This window comes from Zootoca vivipara, chromosome 6 (genome assembly GCF_963506605.1).
Source record: "Zootoca vivipara chromosome 6, rZooViv1.1, whole genome shotgun sequence".
Lineage (NCBI taxonomy): Eukaryota > Metazoa > Chordata > Lepidosauria > Squamata > Lacertidae > Zootoca > Zootoca vivipara.
The window spans coordinates 58,786,580-58,804,165 of record NC_083281.1 but is presented as its reverse complement, the minus strand read 5'-3'; the positions used below and the strand labels follow the sequence as shown (position 1 = coordinate 58,804,165).

Sequence of the window (17,586 nt, the reverse complement as noted above, 5' to 3'; positions counted from 1 at the left end):
AACTTCCAAAAATAGTTTGCAAACCGGAACAGTCCTTTCTGGGTTTGCGGCGTTCAGGAGCCAAAACGTTCGAGAACTAAGCTGTTTGAAAACCAAGGTACGACTGTATACAAATGTCTTAAGCAAATGAATGATGACTCAGGGAAATAAAGGCAAGCATAAGTTAGCATTGCTTGAAAACAGGATAAACCCATTCTCCCCCTCCTAAAGCAAATTAAATATAGGGATCCAGACTGCGTCAGAAAAAAAGAAAAGTGTTGGCTTTTCTTACCTTGTTTTGCAAGGAGCCTACTTTAAGGACGGTTGCTTGATTGATTCCATTTTCAAGCAGTTGTTTTTCATTGATAGAATCTAGAAAAGTTGGGTTTTTGAAATGTTGTCATTTTTAGATAATGTCTATTTTTAGATAATGTCCCACCACAGAACTCTATAATCTTGCTGGACAAGCAAATAATATTTTTTTCCTGCTTGCCTTGAAATGGGAGAATTTTCCTCCTGCAATTTCACCAAATCAGCAAATGTAGGCAAAGTTTTGAGTCACATAATTTAACCTGGTTCAGGAATATAGCTGTTCTTGGCATGGGATATGGAATTTCAAAAGCCATTTTTTCTTCCATTTTACACTGTCCCAGAGGTAAGTGATGAAGTCCAAGGTCAGGCAGAAAGTCTGGGAAAGGCTTTGCAAACCAAAACTCTTAATCTTCCTTCTCCTAGATTAGGGTACATATCAATCTGTCAAATTTGCTCAGCCTAGCTTTCTATTTAACTACCCTTTAATTTATTATAAAGGCGGGGTGGGGTGGGGGGAGGAAATACACTACCACAACAGAATTGTCAAACCCAGAACACATTTTTGCATCAAGTCAAAATATTTTCCCCAAATTGCAATTTCCCATGCATATCTGCTGCTCAGAGCAAAGTGTTCCTTTGTAAAATTCTCTTCCAGCCTAATTCATTATACTGCAGGAGAAAACATTATTGAAAATTCCCAAAATGCTATTTTACAAGAACAAGGGTGTTAACCTTGGATTTCTTGCCATATTGTAAATGGCTAATTGCATTCCACCGTGCAAAATTCCCCTTGCTGATTCTCCACTGTTGCCCTTTGCATGTATCAAGTAACACTAATTAACTGTGCTACCAGATAATTCCAATTGGCTCACTGCAATTGCATCTCCTTGCTCATTCCAGCATACTAGAAATGCACCCCACACACACACACACACAACCAAAATTCAAAGCATCATTTTCCAGGAATGCTCTTTGTGTATGCACGCACACATTCAGAAAAATAAAAATAAAAAATGATCTATTTGGAAGAAACTCGCTCTATGCGGGGCGGCCCTTGAAGCTGACCCAGAAACTCCAGCGGGTGCAGAATGCCACGACGAGGCTCTTTATGGGGTCCTTGCTGTGAGATCACATTCATCCAGTGCTTTACCAGCTGCACTGGCTCCTGGTGGAGTACAGGGTCAGGTTTAAGGTGCTGGTTTTGACCTTTAAAGCCCTATGCAGCCTAGGACCCTCATACCTACGGGACTGCCTCTCCTGGTATGCCCCGCGGAGGACCTTAAGGTCCATAAATAACAGCCCATTGGAGGTCTCTAGCCTCAAGGTCAGATTGGTTTCAACTAGGGCTAGGGCCTTTTCAGCACTGGCCCTGACTTGGTGGAATAATAATAATAATAATAATAATAATAATAATAATAATAATAAATTATTTATACCCCACCCATCTGGCTGGGTTTCCCCAGCCACTCTGGGCGGCTTCCAACAGACATTAAAATACAATAATCTATTAAACATTAAAAGCTTCCCTAAACAGGGCTGCCTTTAGATGTCTCCTAAAAGTCTGGTAGTTGTTTATCTCTTTGGCATCTGGTGGGAGGGTGTTCCACAGGGCGGGTGCCACTACCGAGAAGGCCCTCTGCCTGGTTCCCTGTAGCTTGGCTTCTCGTAGCGAGGGAACCGCCAGAAGGCCCTCAGTGCTGGACCTCGGTGTCTGGGCAGAATGATGGGGGTGGAGACACTCCTTCAGGTATACTGGACCGAGGCCGTTTAGGGCTTTAAAGGTCAGCACCAACTATTTGAATTGTGCTCGGAAACGTACTGGGAGCCAATGCAGATCTTTCAAGACTGGTGTTACGTGGTCTCGGCGGCCGCTCTCAGTCACCAGTCTAGCTGCCGCATTCTGGATTAATTGCAGTTTCCGGGTCACCTTCAAAGGTAGCCCCACATAAAGCGCATTGCAGTAGTCCAAGCAGGAAATAACCAGAGCATGCACCACTCTGGCAAGACAGTCTGCGGGCAGGTAGGGTCTCAGCCTACGTACCAGATGGAGCTGGTAAACAGAGGAACACTCTGTCACAAGAGACCAGGGCCCTGCGAGATTTGACATCTTTCCGCAGGGCCTGCAAGATGGAGCTGTTCCGCCTGGCCTTCAGCTTAGACTCACTCTGCCCCTTTATATGGGATTTGGTATATAAATTTTCCCTTGGCTTTTTTGCTGGCCCATGTAGGACCAGCCTAGATAGCTGGCTCGGGTGAATATCTGATGTTTTTGCCCTTTATGGTCTTGATTTATGGGCTACTACTAAAATGAGACTGAATTTTAAGCTGTATTTTAAGCTGCATATTTTAATTAACTGTTTGTTTGTTTGTTTGTTTGTTGTTTTCTATTACATTTTATTGTAATTTATATTTGGTTATATTTAGCTGCCCTGAGCCCGGCCCTGACTGGGGAGGGAGGGGTATAAATAAAAATTTTATTATTATTAAGTGTGCAATGGTTATTTCTCATGTTGCAAAAGATGGGAAGCCAAAGCCAGTTTTCAGGAGCCATATAACCAAAAGAGAGGGAGAAAGTGGGGGAAGAGGAAATATTTCATTACCAAGAGGTATATGAGTAAAATCAGTCTGCAATCATTTTAAAAACGGAATGTACTACTTTGTATTTCCTAATGACCTGTCTCCAGGAGGAGGTGGGCCTTGAGGCATGCAATGAACTAGGATGCATGGCCCATGTAGGATTCAAGCCATGTAGACATGGCTTGAAATGGCCTGGCACCCCCTTTAGTGACATTATTATTATTATTATTATTATTATTATTATTATTATTATTATTATTATTATTATTTCTATACTGCCCTTCATCTGAGGATCACAGGGCAGTTAACAATATAAAAACACAAAAGTACATAACATAGGAACATACAAAACAATAAACCAACCCCACACCATTTAAAGGGCCATAGATGGTTTAATTATCCAAAGACCTAGGAGAAGAGAAATGTTTTTTGCTTGGCATCAGACAATCTTACTCGGCTACAAGTGATCACCAAAGAAGTAATTAAGGTGCCAGTGAGAGCATTCCAGGGGAAAGCATCCCACAAATAGGCGGCCACCACAGAAAAGGTCCATTCTCATGTTGCCACTCTCCGGCCCTCTCATGAAAGGGGTACACAAAGAAGGGCCTCAGATCGCAGGGTTCGTGTCAGTTCATATGGGGAGAAGCATTCCTTCAGGTACTGCAGGCCTGAGCCATTTGAGGCTTCATAGGTCAAAATCAGCACTTTGATTTGGGCCTGGAAACTAACTGCCAGCCTGTGCAGTTGGGCCAGGATCAGTGTAATATGCTCAAACCGTCTTGCCCTGGTGAGCAACCTGGCTGCTGAATTCTGCACCAGCTGGTTTCTGAATCATCTTCAGAGACAGATGCAGAAGTTAGACTATCCCTGTCTAGATAGGGGTGCAGCTGGGCCCAACCCAGTTATGACTATGTATTCACTTCAGACAAAGCATAAGTCAGGCTCATTTCAGAGATATTTGTATCTGAGGTAGTATGAGAGAAAGCAGGCTGGCTCTGAAACTTTAGAACCAACTCAGAGCTGGGGGGGGGGGAGACTTCTATTTTTTTGTTTAGTTTACTAGTTTGATACTCTTTTGTACACTCCTCCAACCTCACCAAAACTGGGAAATGCCTGGCAGAGGGGAGGGGCCAGGGAGGGGAGTGTAGTTCTGTGACTGTCAGGCCTAGCTTTCAGCAACTATAGCAGGGCTCTCTCTTTACTCCCAATTTCAGTGTTTTTTGAAGGGATGGCAGAAGTAACATATCAGAAGCAGTGCCTAGGAACACCTTTAAATTGTATGCCATGTTCATGCATACAATAGGGATTCCTATGCCTCCAAATTTAATCCAATTCTGCCAGTTACATACATTTATTGACACGCACACACCCTTTGCGGCCTACAATCCAAGGTTTTGGAAGAAGAGGCAGAGCAACCTGAAGTGCTTCAAATCTGAGGTGAACGTGATCTAATTCTGCAGCAATGAGCTGAGGGAACCCCTATCCATCCCAGCAAGGAAGTTTCTTTCAGTGTAAAGCCCTAATCCAAGTATCCATGTTCCAAAGCCCCAATTTTATTTTATTTTTTACTTGTAAGAGAAATGCTGGAATCTATCCTTACATATTACTGGGACTGTAGGAGGTGATGCATTATGACTGTATTTAATCGAAAACATAGCTGCTAGGGTGCTAAGTATATCTGGGCTTTGGGGTCATATCACCTCTATGTTTAAACAGCGACACTGGCTTCAATCTCAACTCAAAGTTCAGAGACCTACTTTTAAAGAGCTAAAGGATCACTTGTCTTCACATCAGCCTTGGATGTTAAGATCATCTTCAGAAGCTCTATTCCAGGGGGCCCTGTCACTGAGGCAGGTGGCAATGGGAGTGAGGGGGCTTTTCACCCTGCATGAAGAATGCCCTCCTCTCTGAGTAAAATTAACGTGGGAGTAAAGCACTGCTATGTGAAAAGGCAAGTCTTTCAGAAGAGTTATATCCACAGACAGGCAAGAGAAGGATGCTCTTCATAAATACACATTTATTTCTTTAGAAATGCATAATTACAAGTGTTGGATAGTAGTTAACCCCTCTTTAGAAAAGTAGTTAAGCAACAATATCAACAAAAAAGGCAAGGGTTGTATGTGTATGGAAATTTTTTCTTTTCCTTTTTAAAAAATTAATTTCGGTTACACTGAAACAAAACAGAAAAAACAGCAGCAAAAAAGCTAACAATTGTGATAATGGGCTTCCCCCCATTTTCTTTCTTAAATACATCTCTCTCTCTCTCTCTCTCTCTCTCTCTCTCTCTCTCTCTCTCTCTCTCTCTCTCTCTCTCTCTCTCTCTCTCGTTATAAACATAGCAAATAAAAAAATTCTTCTTTCAACAGCAAAATATATTTGCACTCTTGATTCTTTCTGTGTGGTAAGGTATGTACTGCAAGACAGGCAAGAGTCTGATAAGGTATCTAGAGACGTTTACAAGGATGAGTCACGGAGATGAAAGGTGGCACATCAATTCACTTGTAATCTTTTGATTAATTAAGGTTAGCTAGCTTTAGTCTTCTGCAAAAAAAAATCTTTTTCTTTCAGGTATGGCTAAACCACATCTATTAGGAGTCTTTTGTACTGGAGTGAAAATGATGGCAGTTCTCTTCATCTGCACAACAGATTCTAGGGAGCTCCTTCATATGAGGACCTGTGGGAGGGGGTTCCATACAATCAATTCAATGGAGCTGGCTCACACTCTGATGTACAGGAGAGGGTAGGGAGAATATCCTCCAAGCTGAGAAGACAAGGTGGCTGGAGTGGAGTTTGGTGGTGGTGGTGCTTCTGTTTCTCACTGACTCCATTTCACTGAATCTGAATGCCTCCGTGGTCTATCTGCATTTCCGGCTGGATGGCTGACTGAAGAGAATCTGTGCTCTGCACAAGAGAGAGAGACAGACAAACATGCCACAGGTTTACCATTATTAGTAGGCTTGACCACTCAGTTCAAGGGTGGGTAAGACCTTCTATCCTGTCCAAGCAACTGCTGCCAACAATAAGAAATCCTAGAAGCTCTTGACATTCTACAGAATAATTAGAATAATTTCTGTGATGTGTCAAAACCAAGGCCCATTTAGGTCCAACCATCTGACTCTAAGACGAACTATCTGGGACAATCTCATCCTTGGTTGTCTATCTTCAGGCTCTGGTGGCCATTAATTTTGGTGTTACAGGCAACCCTTTGTAAATCTGTATTTAAATGGACCACATGGGGTTTGACTAATTCTGCTGAATCAGCCAATATAATCTTACGCAATGGACTAGGAAATCCCAGGCTCACTCTGCCCTAGATCCTACATCAGAAAACCGTTCATAGAGGATGCCCTCTTTTCACAGCCATGTTTCCACATCCAAATCTTTGATTAAGGGTCTTCAGGTCTGGAGTCAGCAGAAGCTCTGTGTGCCTTGGAGCTGGTATGCATTTGGTTCCTGACTCAAATCCACAACTGTCTGCTTTGACACCTCTGTAGTCGCATGAAGACATAATGTATCTGACTCTGCCAACAGTGTCAGAAAATGTATGCCAATCTTCTAGGAGAGTTTGAGCAGCTGGAGACCGGAAGCTGGCAGAGTTGGGTACCCCATTTAGACTGCCTCCTTGTAATAAAGAAGAGTTCTACTCCTCTTAAAACCCAGCAGGTGGTGGATCTAATCTGAATAATAAAACTGGAGCAATGAGACACCCATGTATTTTTGTTTGCCTTGCAAACCTTGGTGTGCCAAGGTAAGAACACTCCAAAGGACCCCAGAGACCTCACTGCCACCTTACTGTATTACTTCTAGAAAACAAGTAGGAAAGTTGCCAGAGATTGGGGAAATACATGTTTTGCTATAATGTGTTACAGTGAGACGCTTTTGGAAATTCCAGAAAAGGCCCCAGGAGTGCTTTCAGCACTATTTGGATCAAACACAACAACTTGTAGGAGATTTAAGAGTAGCTGGCTCTTATTAGCTGAAATAGTCACATTCCACTCCTGAATTATTTTGCTTTGCCTCTTTCAAGCAGCAGTGCAGATAGAGGAAAATAATTCAGGAGCTGAATGTAACTATTTCAGCCTTCTTGGACAGAAAGAGCTATCCCTTTTCAGAAGCAGCATCCTCTTCACTCTCTTATTCAGTCAAAGGCAACATACTGGGATAGCCACTATTATCATCATCCCCACCACCACAAATTTATTAGATTTAGGGGGGTCAATAAATATTCAATAAATAATTAATAAATATTGGGCTGCTTACCAAACAGTACAAAAGTACAGTGGTGCCTCGCTAGACGAATTTAATTCGTTCCACGGGTCTTTTCTTATAATGAAAAAATTCGTCTAGCGAATCCCATAGGAATGCATTGGAATTTTTTTTTTTTTTGCCCATAGGAACGCATTAATTGAATTTCAATGCATTCCTATGGGAAACCGCCTCTTTCAAGCAGCAGTGCAGATAGAGGAAAATAATTCAGGAGCTGAATGTAACTATTTCAGCCTTCTTGGACAGAAAGAGCTATCCCTTTTCAGAAGCAGCATCCTCTTCACTCTCTTATTCAGTCAAAGGCAACATACTGGGATAGCCACTATTATCATCATCCCCACCACCACAAATTTATTAGATTTAGGGGGGTCAATAAATATTCAATAAATAATTAATAAATATTCCTTGGGCTGCTTACCAAACAGTACAAAAGTACAGTGGTGCCTCGCTAGACGAATTTAATTCGTTCCACGGGTCTTTTCTTATAATGAAAAAATTCGTCTAGCGAATCCCATAGGAATGCATTGGAATTTTTTTTTTTTTTGCCCATAGGAACGCATTAATTGAATTTCAATGCATTCCTATGGGAAACCGCGATTCGCTAGACGAAAACGAATTCGTCTAGCGAGGCAACCTCCGCTAGAAAAAACCTTTCGTTAAGCGAAAATTTCGTTAAGCAGGGCATTCGTTAAGCGAGGCACCACTTTATTGCTGAAGTTAATCTGGGAAGGAATTTCTGCTATGTGAAAAAGAAGACACACAGAGTTGAAGCCTTCATAGGCCTACTGGTAATTAGCCCCAATCCCTGCTCTCCCCCATTTGACCCACAAGGGTTATTTCAGCCAAGCCATGCCCACTTCTTCTGCACTGAAATCGTATACAGTATGGCTCAGCTAAAAGCAGCTGGTCGGCAGTGCCTGCAAAACACTTTGAGTGGGGCTTAGCAAGACCCGCCCATCACTAGGTCCCTTTCAAAGCACTCCACAAGATAGTGCTTTGAAAGGAGCTCTGAAAGCAAGTCACTTGATATCACTGCAATGCCAGGCGACTGCCCCCCCCCCAAGGGTCGGGGAAATAACAATTTAGCCCACATGCCACATCCAGGTCCTCACCCTTGTTTTAATGCTACATAGCTTAAGGCAGGGAAGAGCAAAAGCTAGATCAGGATTTACAGGTATATTTCTGGGTGATCTGCAGCAGTTCAGCAAGCGTTTCTGACGTGAGTGTTGAAAAAAGCCATTAAGGAAATGAATCCCTCCCCCCTAAATTAGGGTGCTAAAATCAAGAATGCTCAGGATTAACCTGGAGTGGACCATTGTGTGAAAGAACTGGTACAAAAAACAACTTCACAGTGCTCAGAGGCACCCTGATCTTTAATTCGTACTGTATGTCTTTTCCAACTGTCTCCAGTTGGTAGATCTTGGGGGGTTCCATTAAAAAAAACCTAGGTAAATTTGACGTGTGAAGTCTACTCACTCCTGGCTTAAGATGACACCTTCTTTGCTACATTCCATTGTGACTATGAGTACAGGCAAAGAAGACAGATTTTAGCTTTTTCACTTGCATCCCACGTACAGAAATCAGTCTCTGTCAATTTCCCTGCTGTCCCCCAGAAATTATTTTCCCATGAAGCCCACACCAAAGCACCAGCATTTTCAGAGGCAACATAAAAGCTTTAGTTTTTACAAAACCAGGTTTTGTGTGGCCAAGTGTTAAGCCAGTAGGAGTTATGTTCTAACCAATGCATAATATGCATAATGGCTATCTGTTTTTAAATTTAATAGTCCAACTTTTCCATCACCTCTTTGCAATCTCTAGAAATGGGGGTGGGGAGTCCTAGCTGAAAAGGGTTCACTGTCCAGTGAACAAAAGTCCAACTAATGATTTCCCTCCCTTGTGTGGTGAATGATTTGCTTATTAATAGAGAGAGCCTGTGAAGTTCAAAATGGCAACACTTTGTTCTCCATTAAGGTCACACACATTAAAATGAATTACTGCCTATTTCTGTTTGTTCTCCTGCCAGTTACAGACTTCCCAACACCTCCCCCCCCCCGGCCTTCAATTTTACAGGCCATTTGGGTAATGCTCACTTTATTCTTTATTTTTTTAAGTTGCCAATAAGAACATTCACAACAACAGTTTGTCTGCAGCTGAAGTGGCCACCCAAACACCTGGAAGAAAGAACTCTCTAAAACAGCTTCTTTGCAAACCCAGGCTTAATTATCCAAAATTTAGCCAGATGTGAAAGGCTTTCGAAGGGCTGGCTTTAAAGTGGAAGCCTTTTGCCCTTGCACCAATTTCAGCAGAGGGAAGGAAAAACAATTCTTGTGTGGTACTCCCAATGTTATTGCTGTAATTTAACATGTCAGGAACCATTAGAACTTCTGTAAGGAAAGAACTTAATCAGCGCGTGAAAATAAACAAAGAGCCTGGACGTGAGATGGGTTGCAAGCTGGCATCTGCTCACGCTTGAAGCTGCCTTGTTCATACTCCACCACAAGAATGTTACCCATTAGCCACCTAAGCACCTAATTTGTGGGCTACAGGTCCTCAGGTGGGCGGTTATTAATATCTGTGTTTTGTATTGAATCTGGAAAGCGCTAAATGGTGCCTGCTGAGACCAAAACTGCTGTGGAGCACGTTAAACAGTGCTAACTGTAGCTTTGTTGACACTGAGTAAAAGATACAAACTGTAAGTCAGCAAGCTTTCATCGGGGTAGAAGCATGCAAGTGCTGGAGTTTGGCAACGTTTTCTAACTTGTGAAGAATTCTGCGCAACTCAAAAAAACATGTATCTTCACAGCAACTGAGCCTGTACCAAAAGGGTGCATTTGATGACCCTTTCCTGTGCTTCTCGGGTTGTGGCTGTATTGCTAAGCAGGAAATCCATGGATAAAAACTCCCCAAAGGAAGGTATAATGCAGTGCACGTTTCCTGCATCAGTTTTACTGCAGCAGCAACCCCTCAACATCCTCTCTTTTCATTCAGAAATCAAACTGTTTTCATGGGCTGCCCATATTGATTTGTCTCACTTGCATCAGTGGGCTCTGGAGACAGCCCTGCCAGCTCCAGCAAAGCCATTTCTACCCTTGTCTGGATTTTAACATACCCCACTCCTTCATTTAAGTTTCAACATTCCTTTCAGTTTATCTTCAGCATGGTATAATCTCTGTGGTTAACCACAATATTAAAAGCTAACATGGCCCAAAGTGTCTGAAAGAGAGCAATTCCACTGTCGCTGCCAATGGTGTGGGAGACAGATGTAAAGATTTATCGTTGGATTCAAAACGGCCGATTCCTGTCAAAATCTGAGCAGCAAAAGTCGAGAGCAATGCCTCTCACCCGGTTGGAAGGTAATTTATGGGAAAATTCAGAGGCCAGGAACCAGAAGGGCAGTTTGCTAAAAGAGAACACTTCTGATTATATGATGCGTGAACCCTTCATCACTCCAGCAGCAATAGATGTCTGTGGAACAATTTCTAGGTCAAAAAGCAAACTTAAGAAAGCAGGACTCTCCTGCTGTGAAGACAACAGTCTAGGGCATCAACTCAGATGAGAGTAAAGGTTTTTGCCTTCCGTATGTCTAAGGGACATTTGGAAGGAGTCCTAGTGCCTTAGAGAAAGGATGGGCTATTGCCATAGCTGCTATATTTAGCAGCAATGGTTTGGCACACACAGAAAATCTGAGATCCATTTGGAATTGTCCCAATAAGTAACACTTTCATGGTGACGCTCACATTTTTTCTCTTATAATCCTGCAGAATGGTAGCATTAAAATATTTTCAGTGGGTGAAATCACTCACTGCCGTATGCAAATGCTTCTCCTCCCACTGCTGAGCAGGATTAATGAGCTAAGTGGGAAGTTCTTGAGAAACCCATGCTCCTGTGTTGCATGTGTTTTGGGGGGGGGGGTTCTGCCACCGTATTTCAAGACCTTTCTGCTTCTACTTTTGGGGCCAGTCTAATATTCCTTGGAAGGGAGTTCCAGAGCTAAGGTGACTAAATGAATACATGAACTATGTTCCACTTGTTCCAGGGAATCTAGGGCTCCTCAACACACCGATTCTTATGGCAAACCAACTCCCAATGAAATATAGTTTTATAGGGGAAGTTCAACAACTGATCTTTCCCTGCAGCACTGTTGAGGATATGCTCTCAGTTCATGCAGAATGATCTGTGGGGGCCTGAGTAGCATGCTATATAGATGTGAGTTCTCTGCAATGAGCAGGGCTTTTCTGCAGACAAGCTGATGTTGAAAAGGGTTTGCCAACATAACAAGTTTGAACTTGAAACTGTACAGCTGACAAGAGAGGCTTGGCAAGATATGGCACATGTTGTATAACAGATGACCTGCAGACACTCTTGAGTTCATACTGCCTTCCCTCTTGTTGCTTGTGATTCCCCACCCAGAAGGCATCAACACCAAAGGTTATATAATATTCCACAACAGCCCAATCATCTCTAAAAGCATATTTTACCTATGGGACCGCCTCTCCTGGTATGCCCCGCGGAGGACCTTAAGGTCCACAAACAACAATATTCTGGAAATCCCGAGCCATAAGGTGGCTAGATTGGCCTCAACTAGGGCCAGGGCCTTTTCAGTATTGGCCCCAACTTGGGTGGAACGCTTTTTCACAGGAGACCAGGGCCCTGCGGGATTTGTCATCTTTCCGCAGGGCCTGCAAGACAGAGCTGTTCCGCCTGGCCTTTGGGTTGGATTCAGTCTGACCCCTGTGTTTTCCTCCCTCGTGGTTTGGATTTATGGAGTACTTAAAATGAGGCTGCATTTTAAATTTTAATACTGTATTTAAATTTGTATTTTAATTAATTGTTTTCTTTTCTTTTTTATGTCTTATTGTAATTTTATTGGTGTTAGCCGCCCTGAGCCCGGTTTTGATTGGGGAGGGCGGGGTATAAATTATTATTATTATTATTATTATTATTATTATTATTATTATTATTATTTCAGACCGGGAAGGGATTGGAGAGGAGGGGGACTTTTTTATTATTAATGAGGGTAGTTTTGTTTACTGCCAGTTGTGGGTGGGGACTGATCGGAACTTCACACCAGCTTTAACTGGCCAGCCCATATATTCCTTCTTCATTGAGAAATGTGTTTAGTTGTACTCCTTTAGCTATTCCTAGGCCTACAATACTGCATACATCCTGTGTACAGTATTATCAACAGTGCTAGGGCCATACAGTGCCATTCAGCTTCCAGAAATAAAGAATTATGGGTTTGAGAAGGGGTTGTTCTATGTTTGAGACACACTCTTGGAAACAAACAGTACCAGCAAGTGACAATTTGAAATTCACCATTCTCTGAATTTTGCAATGCAATTCACCTGCCAAGCAATATGTACAAAAATGCACATGTTAGGGTAAAGTGTGCATATAAATGTATGTATTAGTGGAAATAACATACATAAATGTTCTGTGTTGGGGAAAACTGCTTTAAATATGTGTCTAGTAGGAAAAATTGTGATATTAGAAATTTGCTGAAGAATTGTCATGAGGACTTTATATATATATATATATCACAAACTGATGTGGAAATGTGGAGAATTGAATTTAAGCGTGGAAAAATTAGAAACTGACAAAAACCAAAATGGACAGATTCACCCACTCCTAACCTCAAGTACATCCCAAACTCCCTGGAGCTACAGGGGGGAATGGGCAATGGTAGGCAATATATCTTTCAGAGGGAGCAGGTTTATCATTCCTGATCTTTACAACAGGCAATCCCAGGTTTCCACAAAACAGTTTGAATATTTGTATGCAAGATGCATTCTCAATTTTTCAGGCTTTAAACCTATGTTTAGCTATGATTATAGTGTCAAATGTTTTGGAATGAAGAGTATAAAGCACCCAAGTTGTCTATACATATTTGTATCATTCAACCAGCCACCCTGCTCCTTCTTTCACCAAGAATTCTATACATTTTTATTCTGCCTAATGAAAAAAAAAGGCTTTGCGTGCTCCAGGTTGCTCTACCTGCTCTGTCTTTATCCAAAAAGGAGGTGCCAAGACAACTGTCTTTTGGACGTTCCAAACCACTCTAATGCCCCTTAATGGAGTTGCTTCCAAAAGGAGGCCCCTGAAACATCAGGCCTTTAGCTTGCAAAAAAAGGGGCAAACTATTGCAGACCTATAATTTATATAGAGAAAGGCACCTCAAGCTGGGGGAAAAGTGTAGAAGCATGTCAAGTACCATTCTAACTTAAATCATGGAACACACTATTCTGAGCCAATGGTTGCAGCCAGGTTAGAAATAGCTACAAAACAGGGGCTGGGAATGGAAAAGCTGACAATATGAACTCTAGCAATGGAAGCACCATAAGCGGCAATACTGTATCAGTAGTATTATGGCTTGGCAGTGTGTAAAAGAGATGCAACTATAACTCGTCATTGTGTTCTCCTTGGTCACTTCATCTGCACCAGGACTGGGGAGCTCATTCAGGCCACATCACGATCCAAGAAAAAGCTAGAGGCCTACACATGCTGATTTAGAGTTTGGGGTCATATCCTTTTGGTTCTGAGGCCAAAGTTTGCTTCCCCCACTTGGCTATGGAAAGAGTACAGAATGTTCTTGGCTCTGGGAACCGCCAAGCCCTGGAGTGACTCACCTTGGGCTGACTTGATTTCCTGGCTCTGACCCCCGTCACTCTTGAACCTGCCTCCAGCTCACCCTTGGGTAAAAAGTAGCTCTTGAGCCTGCCTGGATCTGCCTCTTGCTTTGGGGGACTTGGCCTAAAACCAGCTTGACTTGGAACCCTGGCTTAATTTGCACATCACTTCCAAGGACACTATTAAGATACAGCGCCAAAGATGCTAGGGCACACTTCCCTTAACTAGCAGTAGCCAGCCTTGGCATGTGTGCCAAGAATGAAGTTCAGCTTAAGAAACTTTGGGAAACTCCTGGATCAACAGCTCAGTCTTTCATGGTCCAAGAATGGTAGAGTGAAAAGACATAAAACTCTTAAGTGAGACCCTTTAAATAATCATCATACTTTTATTTTATTTTTTTGAAAGGGAGCCTCAGATTCTAAATAGAACTCATGAGCTTCCTCACTCAGGGCTGGTGGAAATATTTAGGCATATGTGCTCCTTCTACCTACAGTAAGACCATAATAAGATAAAAAGGGCCCTGTTGGAGCAGGCCAAAGTCCCATCTAGTCTAGCATCCTGTTCTTACATTGGCCAACCAGATGCCCCAATGGGAAGCCCACAAGCAGCACAACAGCACTCTCCTAGTGTTTTCTAGGAACTGATATTCAAAGGCTTACTACCTCCAACACTGAAGGCAGAAAATAGCCATAATAGCAACAGTAGTTGCCACGTGGGTGGCGCTGTGGTCTAAACCACAGAGCCTAGGGCTTGCCGATCAGAAGGTTGGTGGTTCGAATCCCCGCAACAGGGTGAGCTCCTGTTGCTCGGTCCCACCTCCTGCCAACCTAGCAGTTCGAAAGCATGTCAAAATGCAAGTAGATAAATAGGTACCGCTACAGCAGGAAGGTAAACGGTGTTTCCGTGCACTGCTCTGGTTTCGGTGTTCCGTTACACCAGAAGCGGCCTAGTCATGCTGACCACGTGACCCGGAAAAACTGTCTGTGGACAAACGTTGGCTCCCTCGGCCTGTAAAGCGAGATGAGCACCGCAGCCCCAGAGTCGTTCGCGACTGGACTTAACTGTCAGGGGTCCTTTACCATTACCTTTTTACTGATAACCTTATTCCTCAAGAATTTAAAGCAGGCATCCCCAAACTTCAGCCCTCCAGATGTTTTGGACTACAATTCCCATCATCCCTGACCACTGGTCCCCTTAGCTAGGGATCATGGGAGTTGTAGGCCAAAACATCTGGAGGGCCACAGTTTGGGGATGCCTGATTTAAAGCCACCCTGTGATTAGTGATTGGGTGTGTTGGGGTGAATCTACTTCTGTGCATTCAAGATCCAACTTGTGGGCTTCCCATAGGCACCTGGTTGGCCACCCTGAGAACAGGATGTGCGCCGATATGGGCCTGAGATCCAGCAGGGCTTTTCTTATGTTCTAGCTATTAAAAACACCAGCAATCATCCTGAGCACAAAATGCAACTTCCGATTCAAATACTGTGCAATTGCAAGGGTTATGATAGTAAAGACAAGATTAAAAACATAAGGGATGTGCCTGATTAAAACCTTAGAAACAAGGGATGAGACTGCAGGGCTTTCCCCCACTCTGATGCTCCGAAAAACAAAGTAAACAAATGTATACAAATGGTATCAAAGGCATAGATTCCAGATGCCATTATAGGGGAAATCCACTAAACTGGAAACTGAGGCAGGAGAGAGATACTTATCATTAAATATAAAAGATTGCACTTACTATAGGCAACACTTTTACAAAAACTGAGAATTACAGGCCCAGCAGGAGAGAAATGCCCACCATTCCTTTTCAAACAGAGAAAAGATCTACGTACTTGATTAGCAGCTGAGTGGTCCGTCACAGGCGCCAGCTGGACATACTGGACTTGGATATCACTCCCTTGGAGTGGAGATCCATCAACGCCACCAGCTGCAGGATCAGCTGGTGAGGCAACAGCAATCAATCGAGCGCCCGGCAGCACCTGCAGATAAACCAATAGAGAGAGATCCTGTAAGCAGACATCATCACAAAGGTATCATGAAACATCTGGAAGACCAAGAACAGATGCAAGCCCCACAAAAGCTCAACCAACCCTTTAGTCAGTAACTATTAAGTTAGACTACAAGAGTTCCCAGGAGAGGAAAATATTGTCCTTGTCTGAAAGACTTGATGAAAAAATATTTTTTTCCTAGCTCAATAGGCATTTAATGCTTAGTCTCCCTTATGGTCTAAAATTTTCCATTGGATAAAAACAACAACCCTGATTTTCATCATTAATATAACAACGGAGTCCATTGTGTTAAGATAATGGAGTTAAAATTGTGCCAGTTTTATCTTTTATTTATACAAATCTAGCTAGACATTTCTTTGCAACCGGTAAGGTGGCAATATTTTAGGAACAACAGGGAACCAATTTCCCTCAAACTGTTGAAATCCTGCTCTTGGCAATAAGCACGTCACATTTTCCATCACCACTCTGATAATTTCACCAGCTTCTCATAAGGACCATTCATAGCAGATTTAACAAAATTAGTGCTCTTCAAGTCCTATTTTAATTGAGGAATCATTCATTCACGCAATACTTTTTCAGGCATGGAAGCATTCAAGATTAAATCTTCATGGTCTCAACAGCTCTTTTAATAAGCACTTCCACAGAACTTGCTGGGGCCACTTCCACAGTCACCTGGTGGGCATGACAAGCTCTAGCCAAGTGAGAGCATTCGAGAGGTTCAATTTCTTTTGTGGCTTTTTTAAAATGCAGAAAGAACACAAATGTACTAAACTCTGAAAAATACCATTGTGATATCCACCCCTAGAACCTCCTTTCTTTTAGCCTGGTATTTGCAACGAAAAGGGTCAAATTGATACCAGTATTTTCTGTTTGTGACACAAAAGGAAAACAGATGAGAGGATCTGGTGTCTTAGCTGGCAGAGCAAACTTTTAATGTCAATGTATTCCTTAAATATTTGTATTATTCTGAAGATGGACCAATTCTTTCACAGCAATGGATCATTTTCATGTGTCATAATAACACATTTAATTACAGGGCTTCCAACGCTACAGTACTCCCACTTTGTGAATTTGTATGAATTGTCATAAGTAACTGGTTAAATATTTTACTAACAGTAAGAAATACCAGACTTGTTTGTAAGTAAACTGTAGACACAAGTGGAATGCTGAGAATAACTGATGGGTTCCTCCCCCACACAAATCCCCGAATAATATGTATTATGTTTTGTTTTGTTTTTTAAAGTCCTTTGTTTCTTAAGAGATTTTAAAAAGAGCATGCAAAGCAACAGTCTCTAGACATACTGAGATGGGAAGGGAAGGAGATGCCTCTTAATTAAGCCATCTGACTATGATGAAGTTAGAGGACCAGAGAGCAAGCAGAGTGTAGAGATTCTAATCTAATTTATTTTACTGCTGTTCAAAACTACTGTCCTGCCTGTGGAATTATTACTGAGACAGATAAGAACACTGGTTAAAAAAAGAGAGATTTCTTTCCCCCCTAGCTCGTCCTTTTACCGAAGAAGAATTTGAAAAGGAAGCCAGTATAGTGTTGCAGTGTATTATTTTTGAATTTGCTGAGCCAAAGTGTGGGCCAGTCCAGACTTAGTCACAGCTCAGTACATTTCACTCCTCTCCAGTTGGCTCAGGATCTCCTTTATGTTATCAAATGACAAAGAGGACCTACCGTATAGTCCAAAAGCACCACTACCCCCACCAACCACACTGTCTTCAGAAGACAATGCAAATAACCACCAAGCTCTACAAAGAAACAAATTCAAACATCCCCCATTCTCATCAGGACTTCAGGGAATATTTA

At 42.4% G+C, this 17,586-nt stretch overlaps 1 protein-coding gene across 4 annotated transcripts in view; it reads right to left on the bottom strand.

Annotated features, from left to right (window-relative positions):
- Nucleotides 1-141: 141 nt before the first annotated feature.
- The window catches only part of BANP (BTG3 associated nuclear protein), a 166,929-nt gene continuing 149,484 nt past the window's right edge, over nucleotides 142-17,586 (bottom strand). For 2 of the 4 annotated variants that reach the window (XM_060276033.1, XM_035118178.2), the window contains 2 exons: nucleotides 15,594-15,740; nucleotides 3,811-5,769 (listed from right to left, as the gene is read on the bottom strand). In XM_060276033.1, the coding sequence (XP_060132016.1) occupies nucleotides 5,698-5,769; nucleotides 15,594-15,740 (219 nt within the window). In that variant the 3' untranslated portion in view covers nucleotides 3,811-5,697. Of the gene's footprint in view, nucleotides 352-3,810; nucleotides 5,770-15,593; nucleotides 15,741-17,586 lie in introns of those variants that run through there. The other 2 variants (XM_060276034.1, XM_035118181.2) reach the window with 2 other exon arrangements.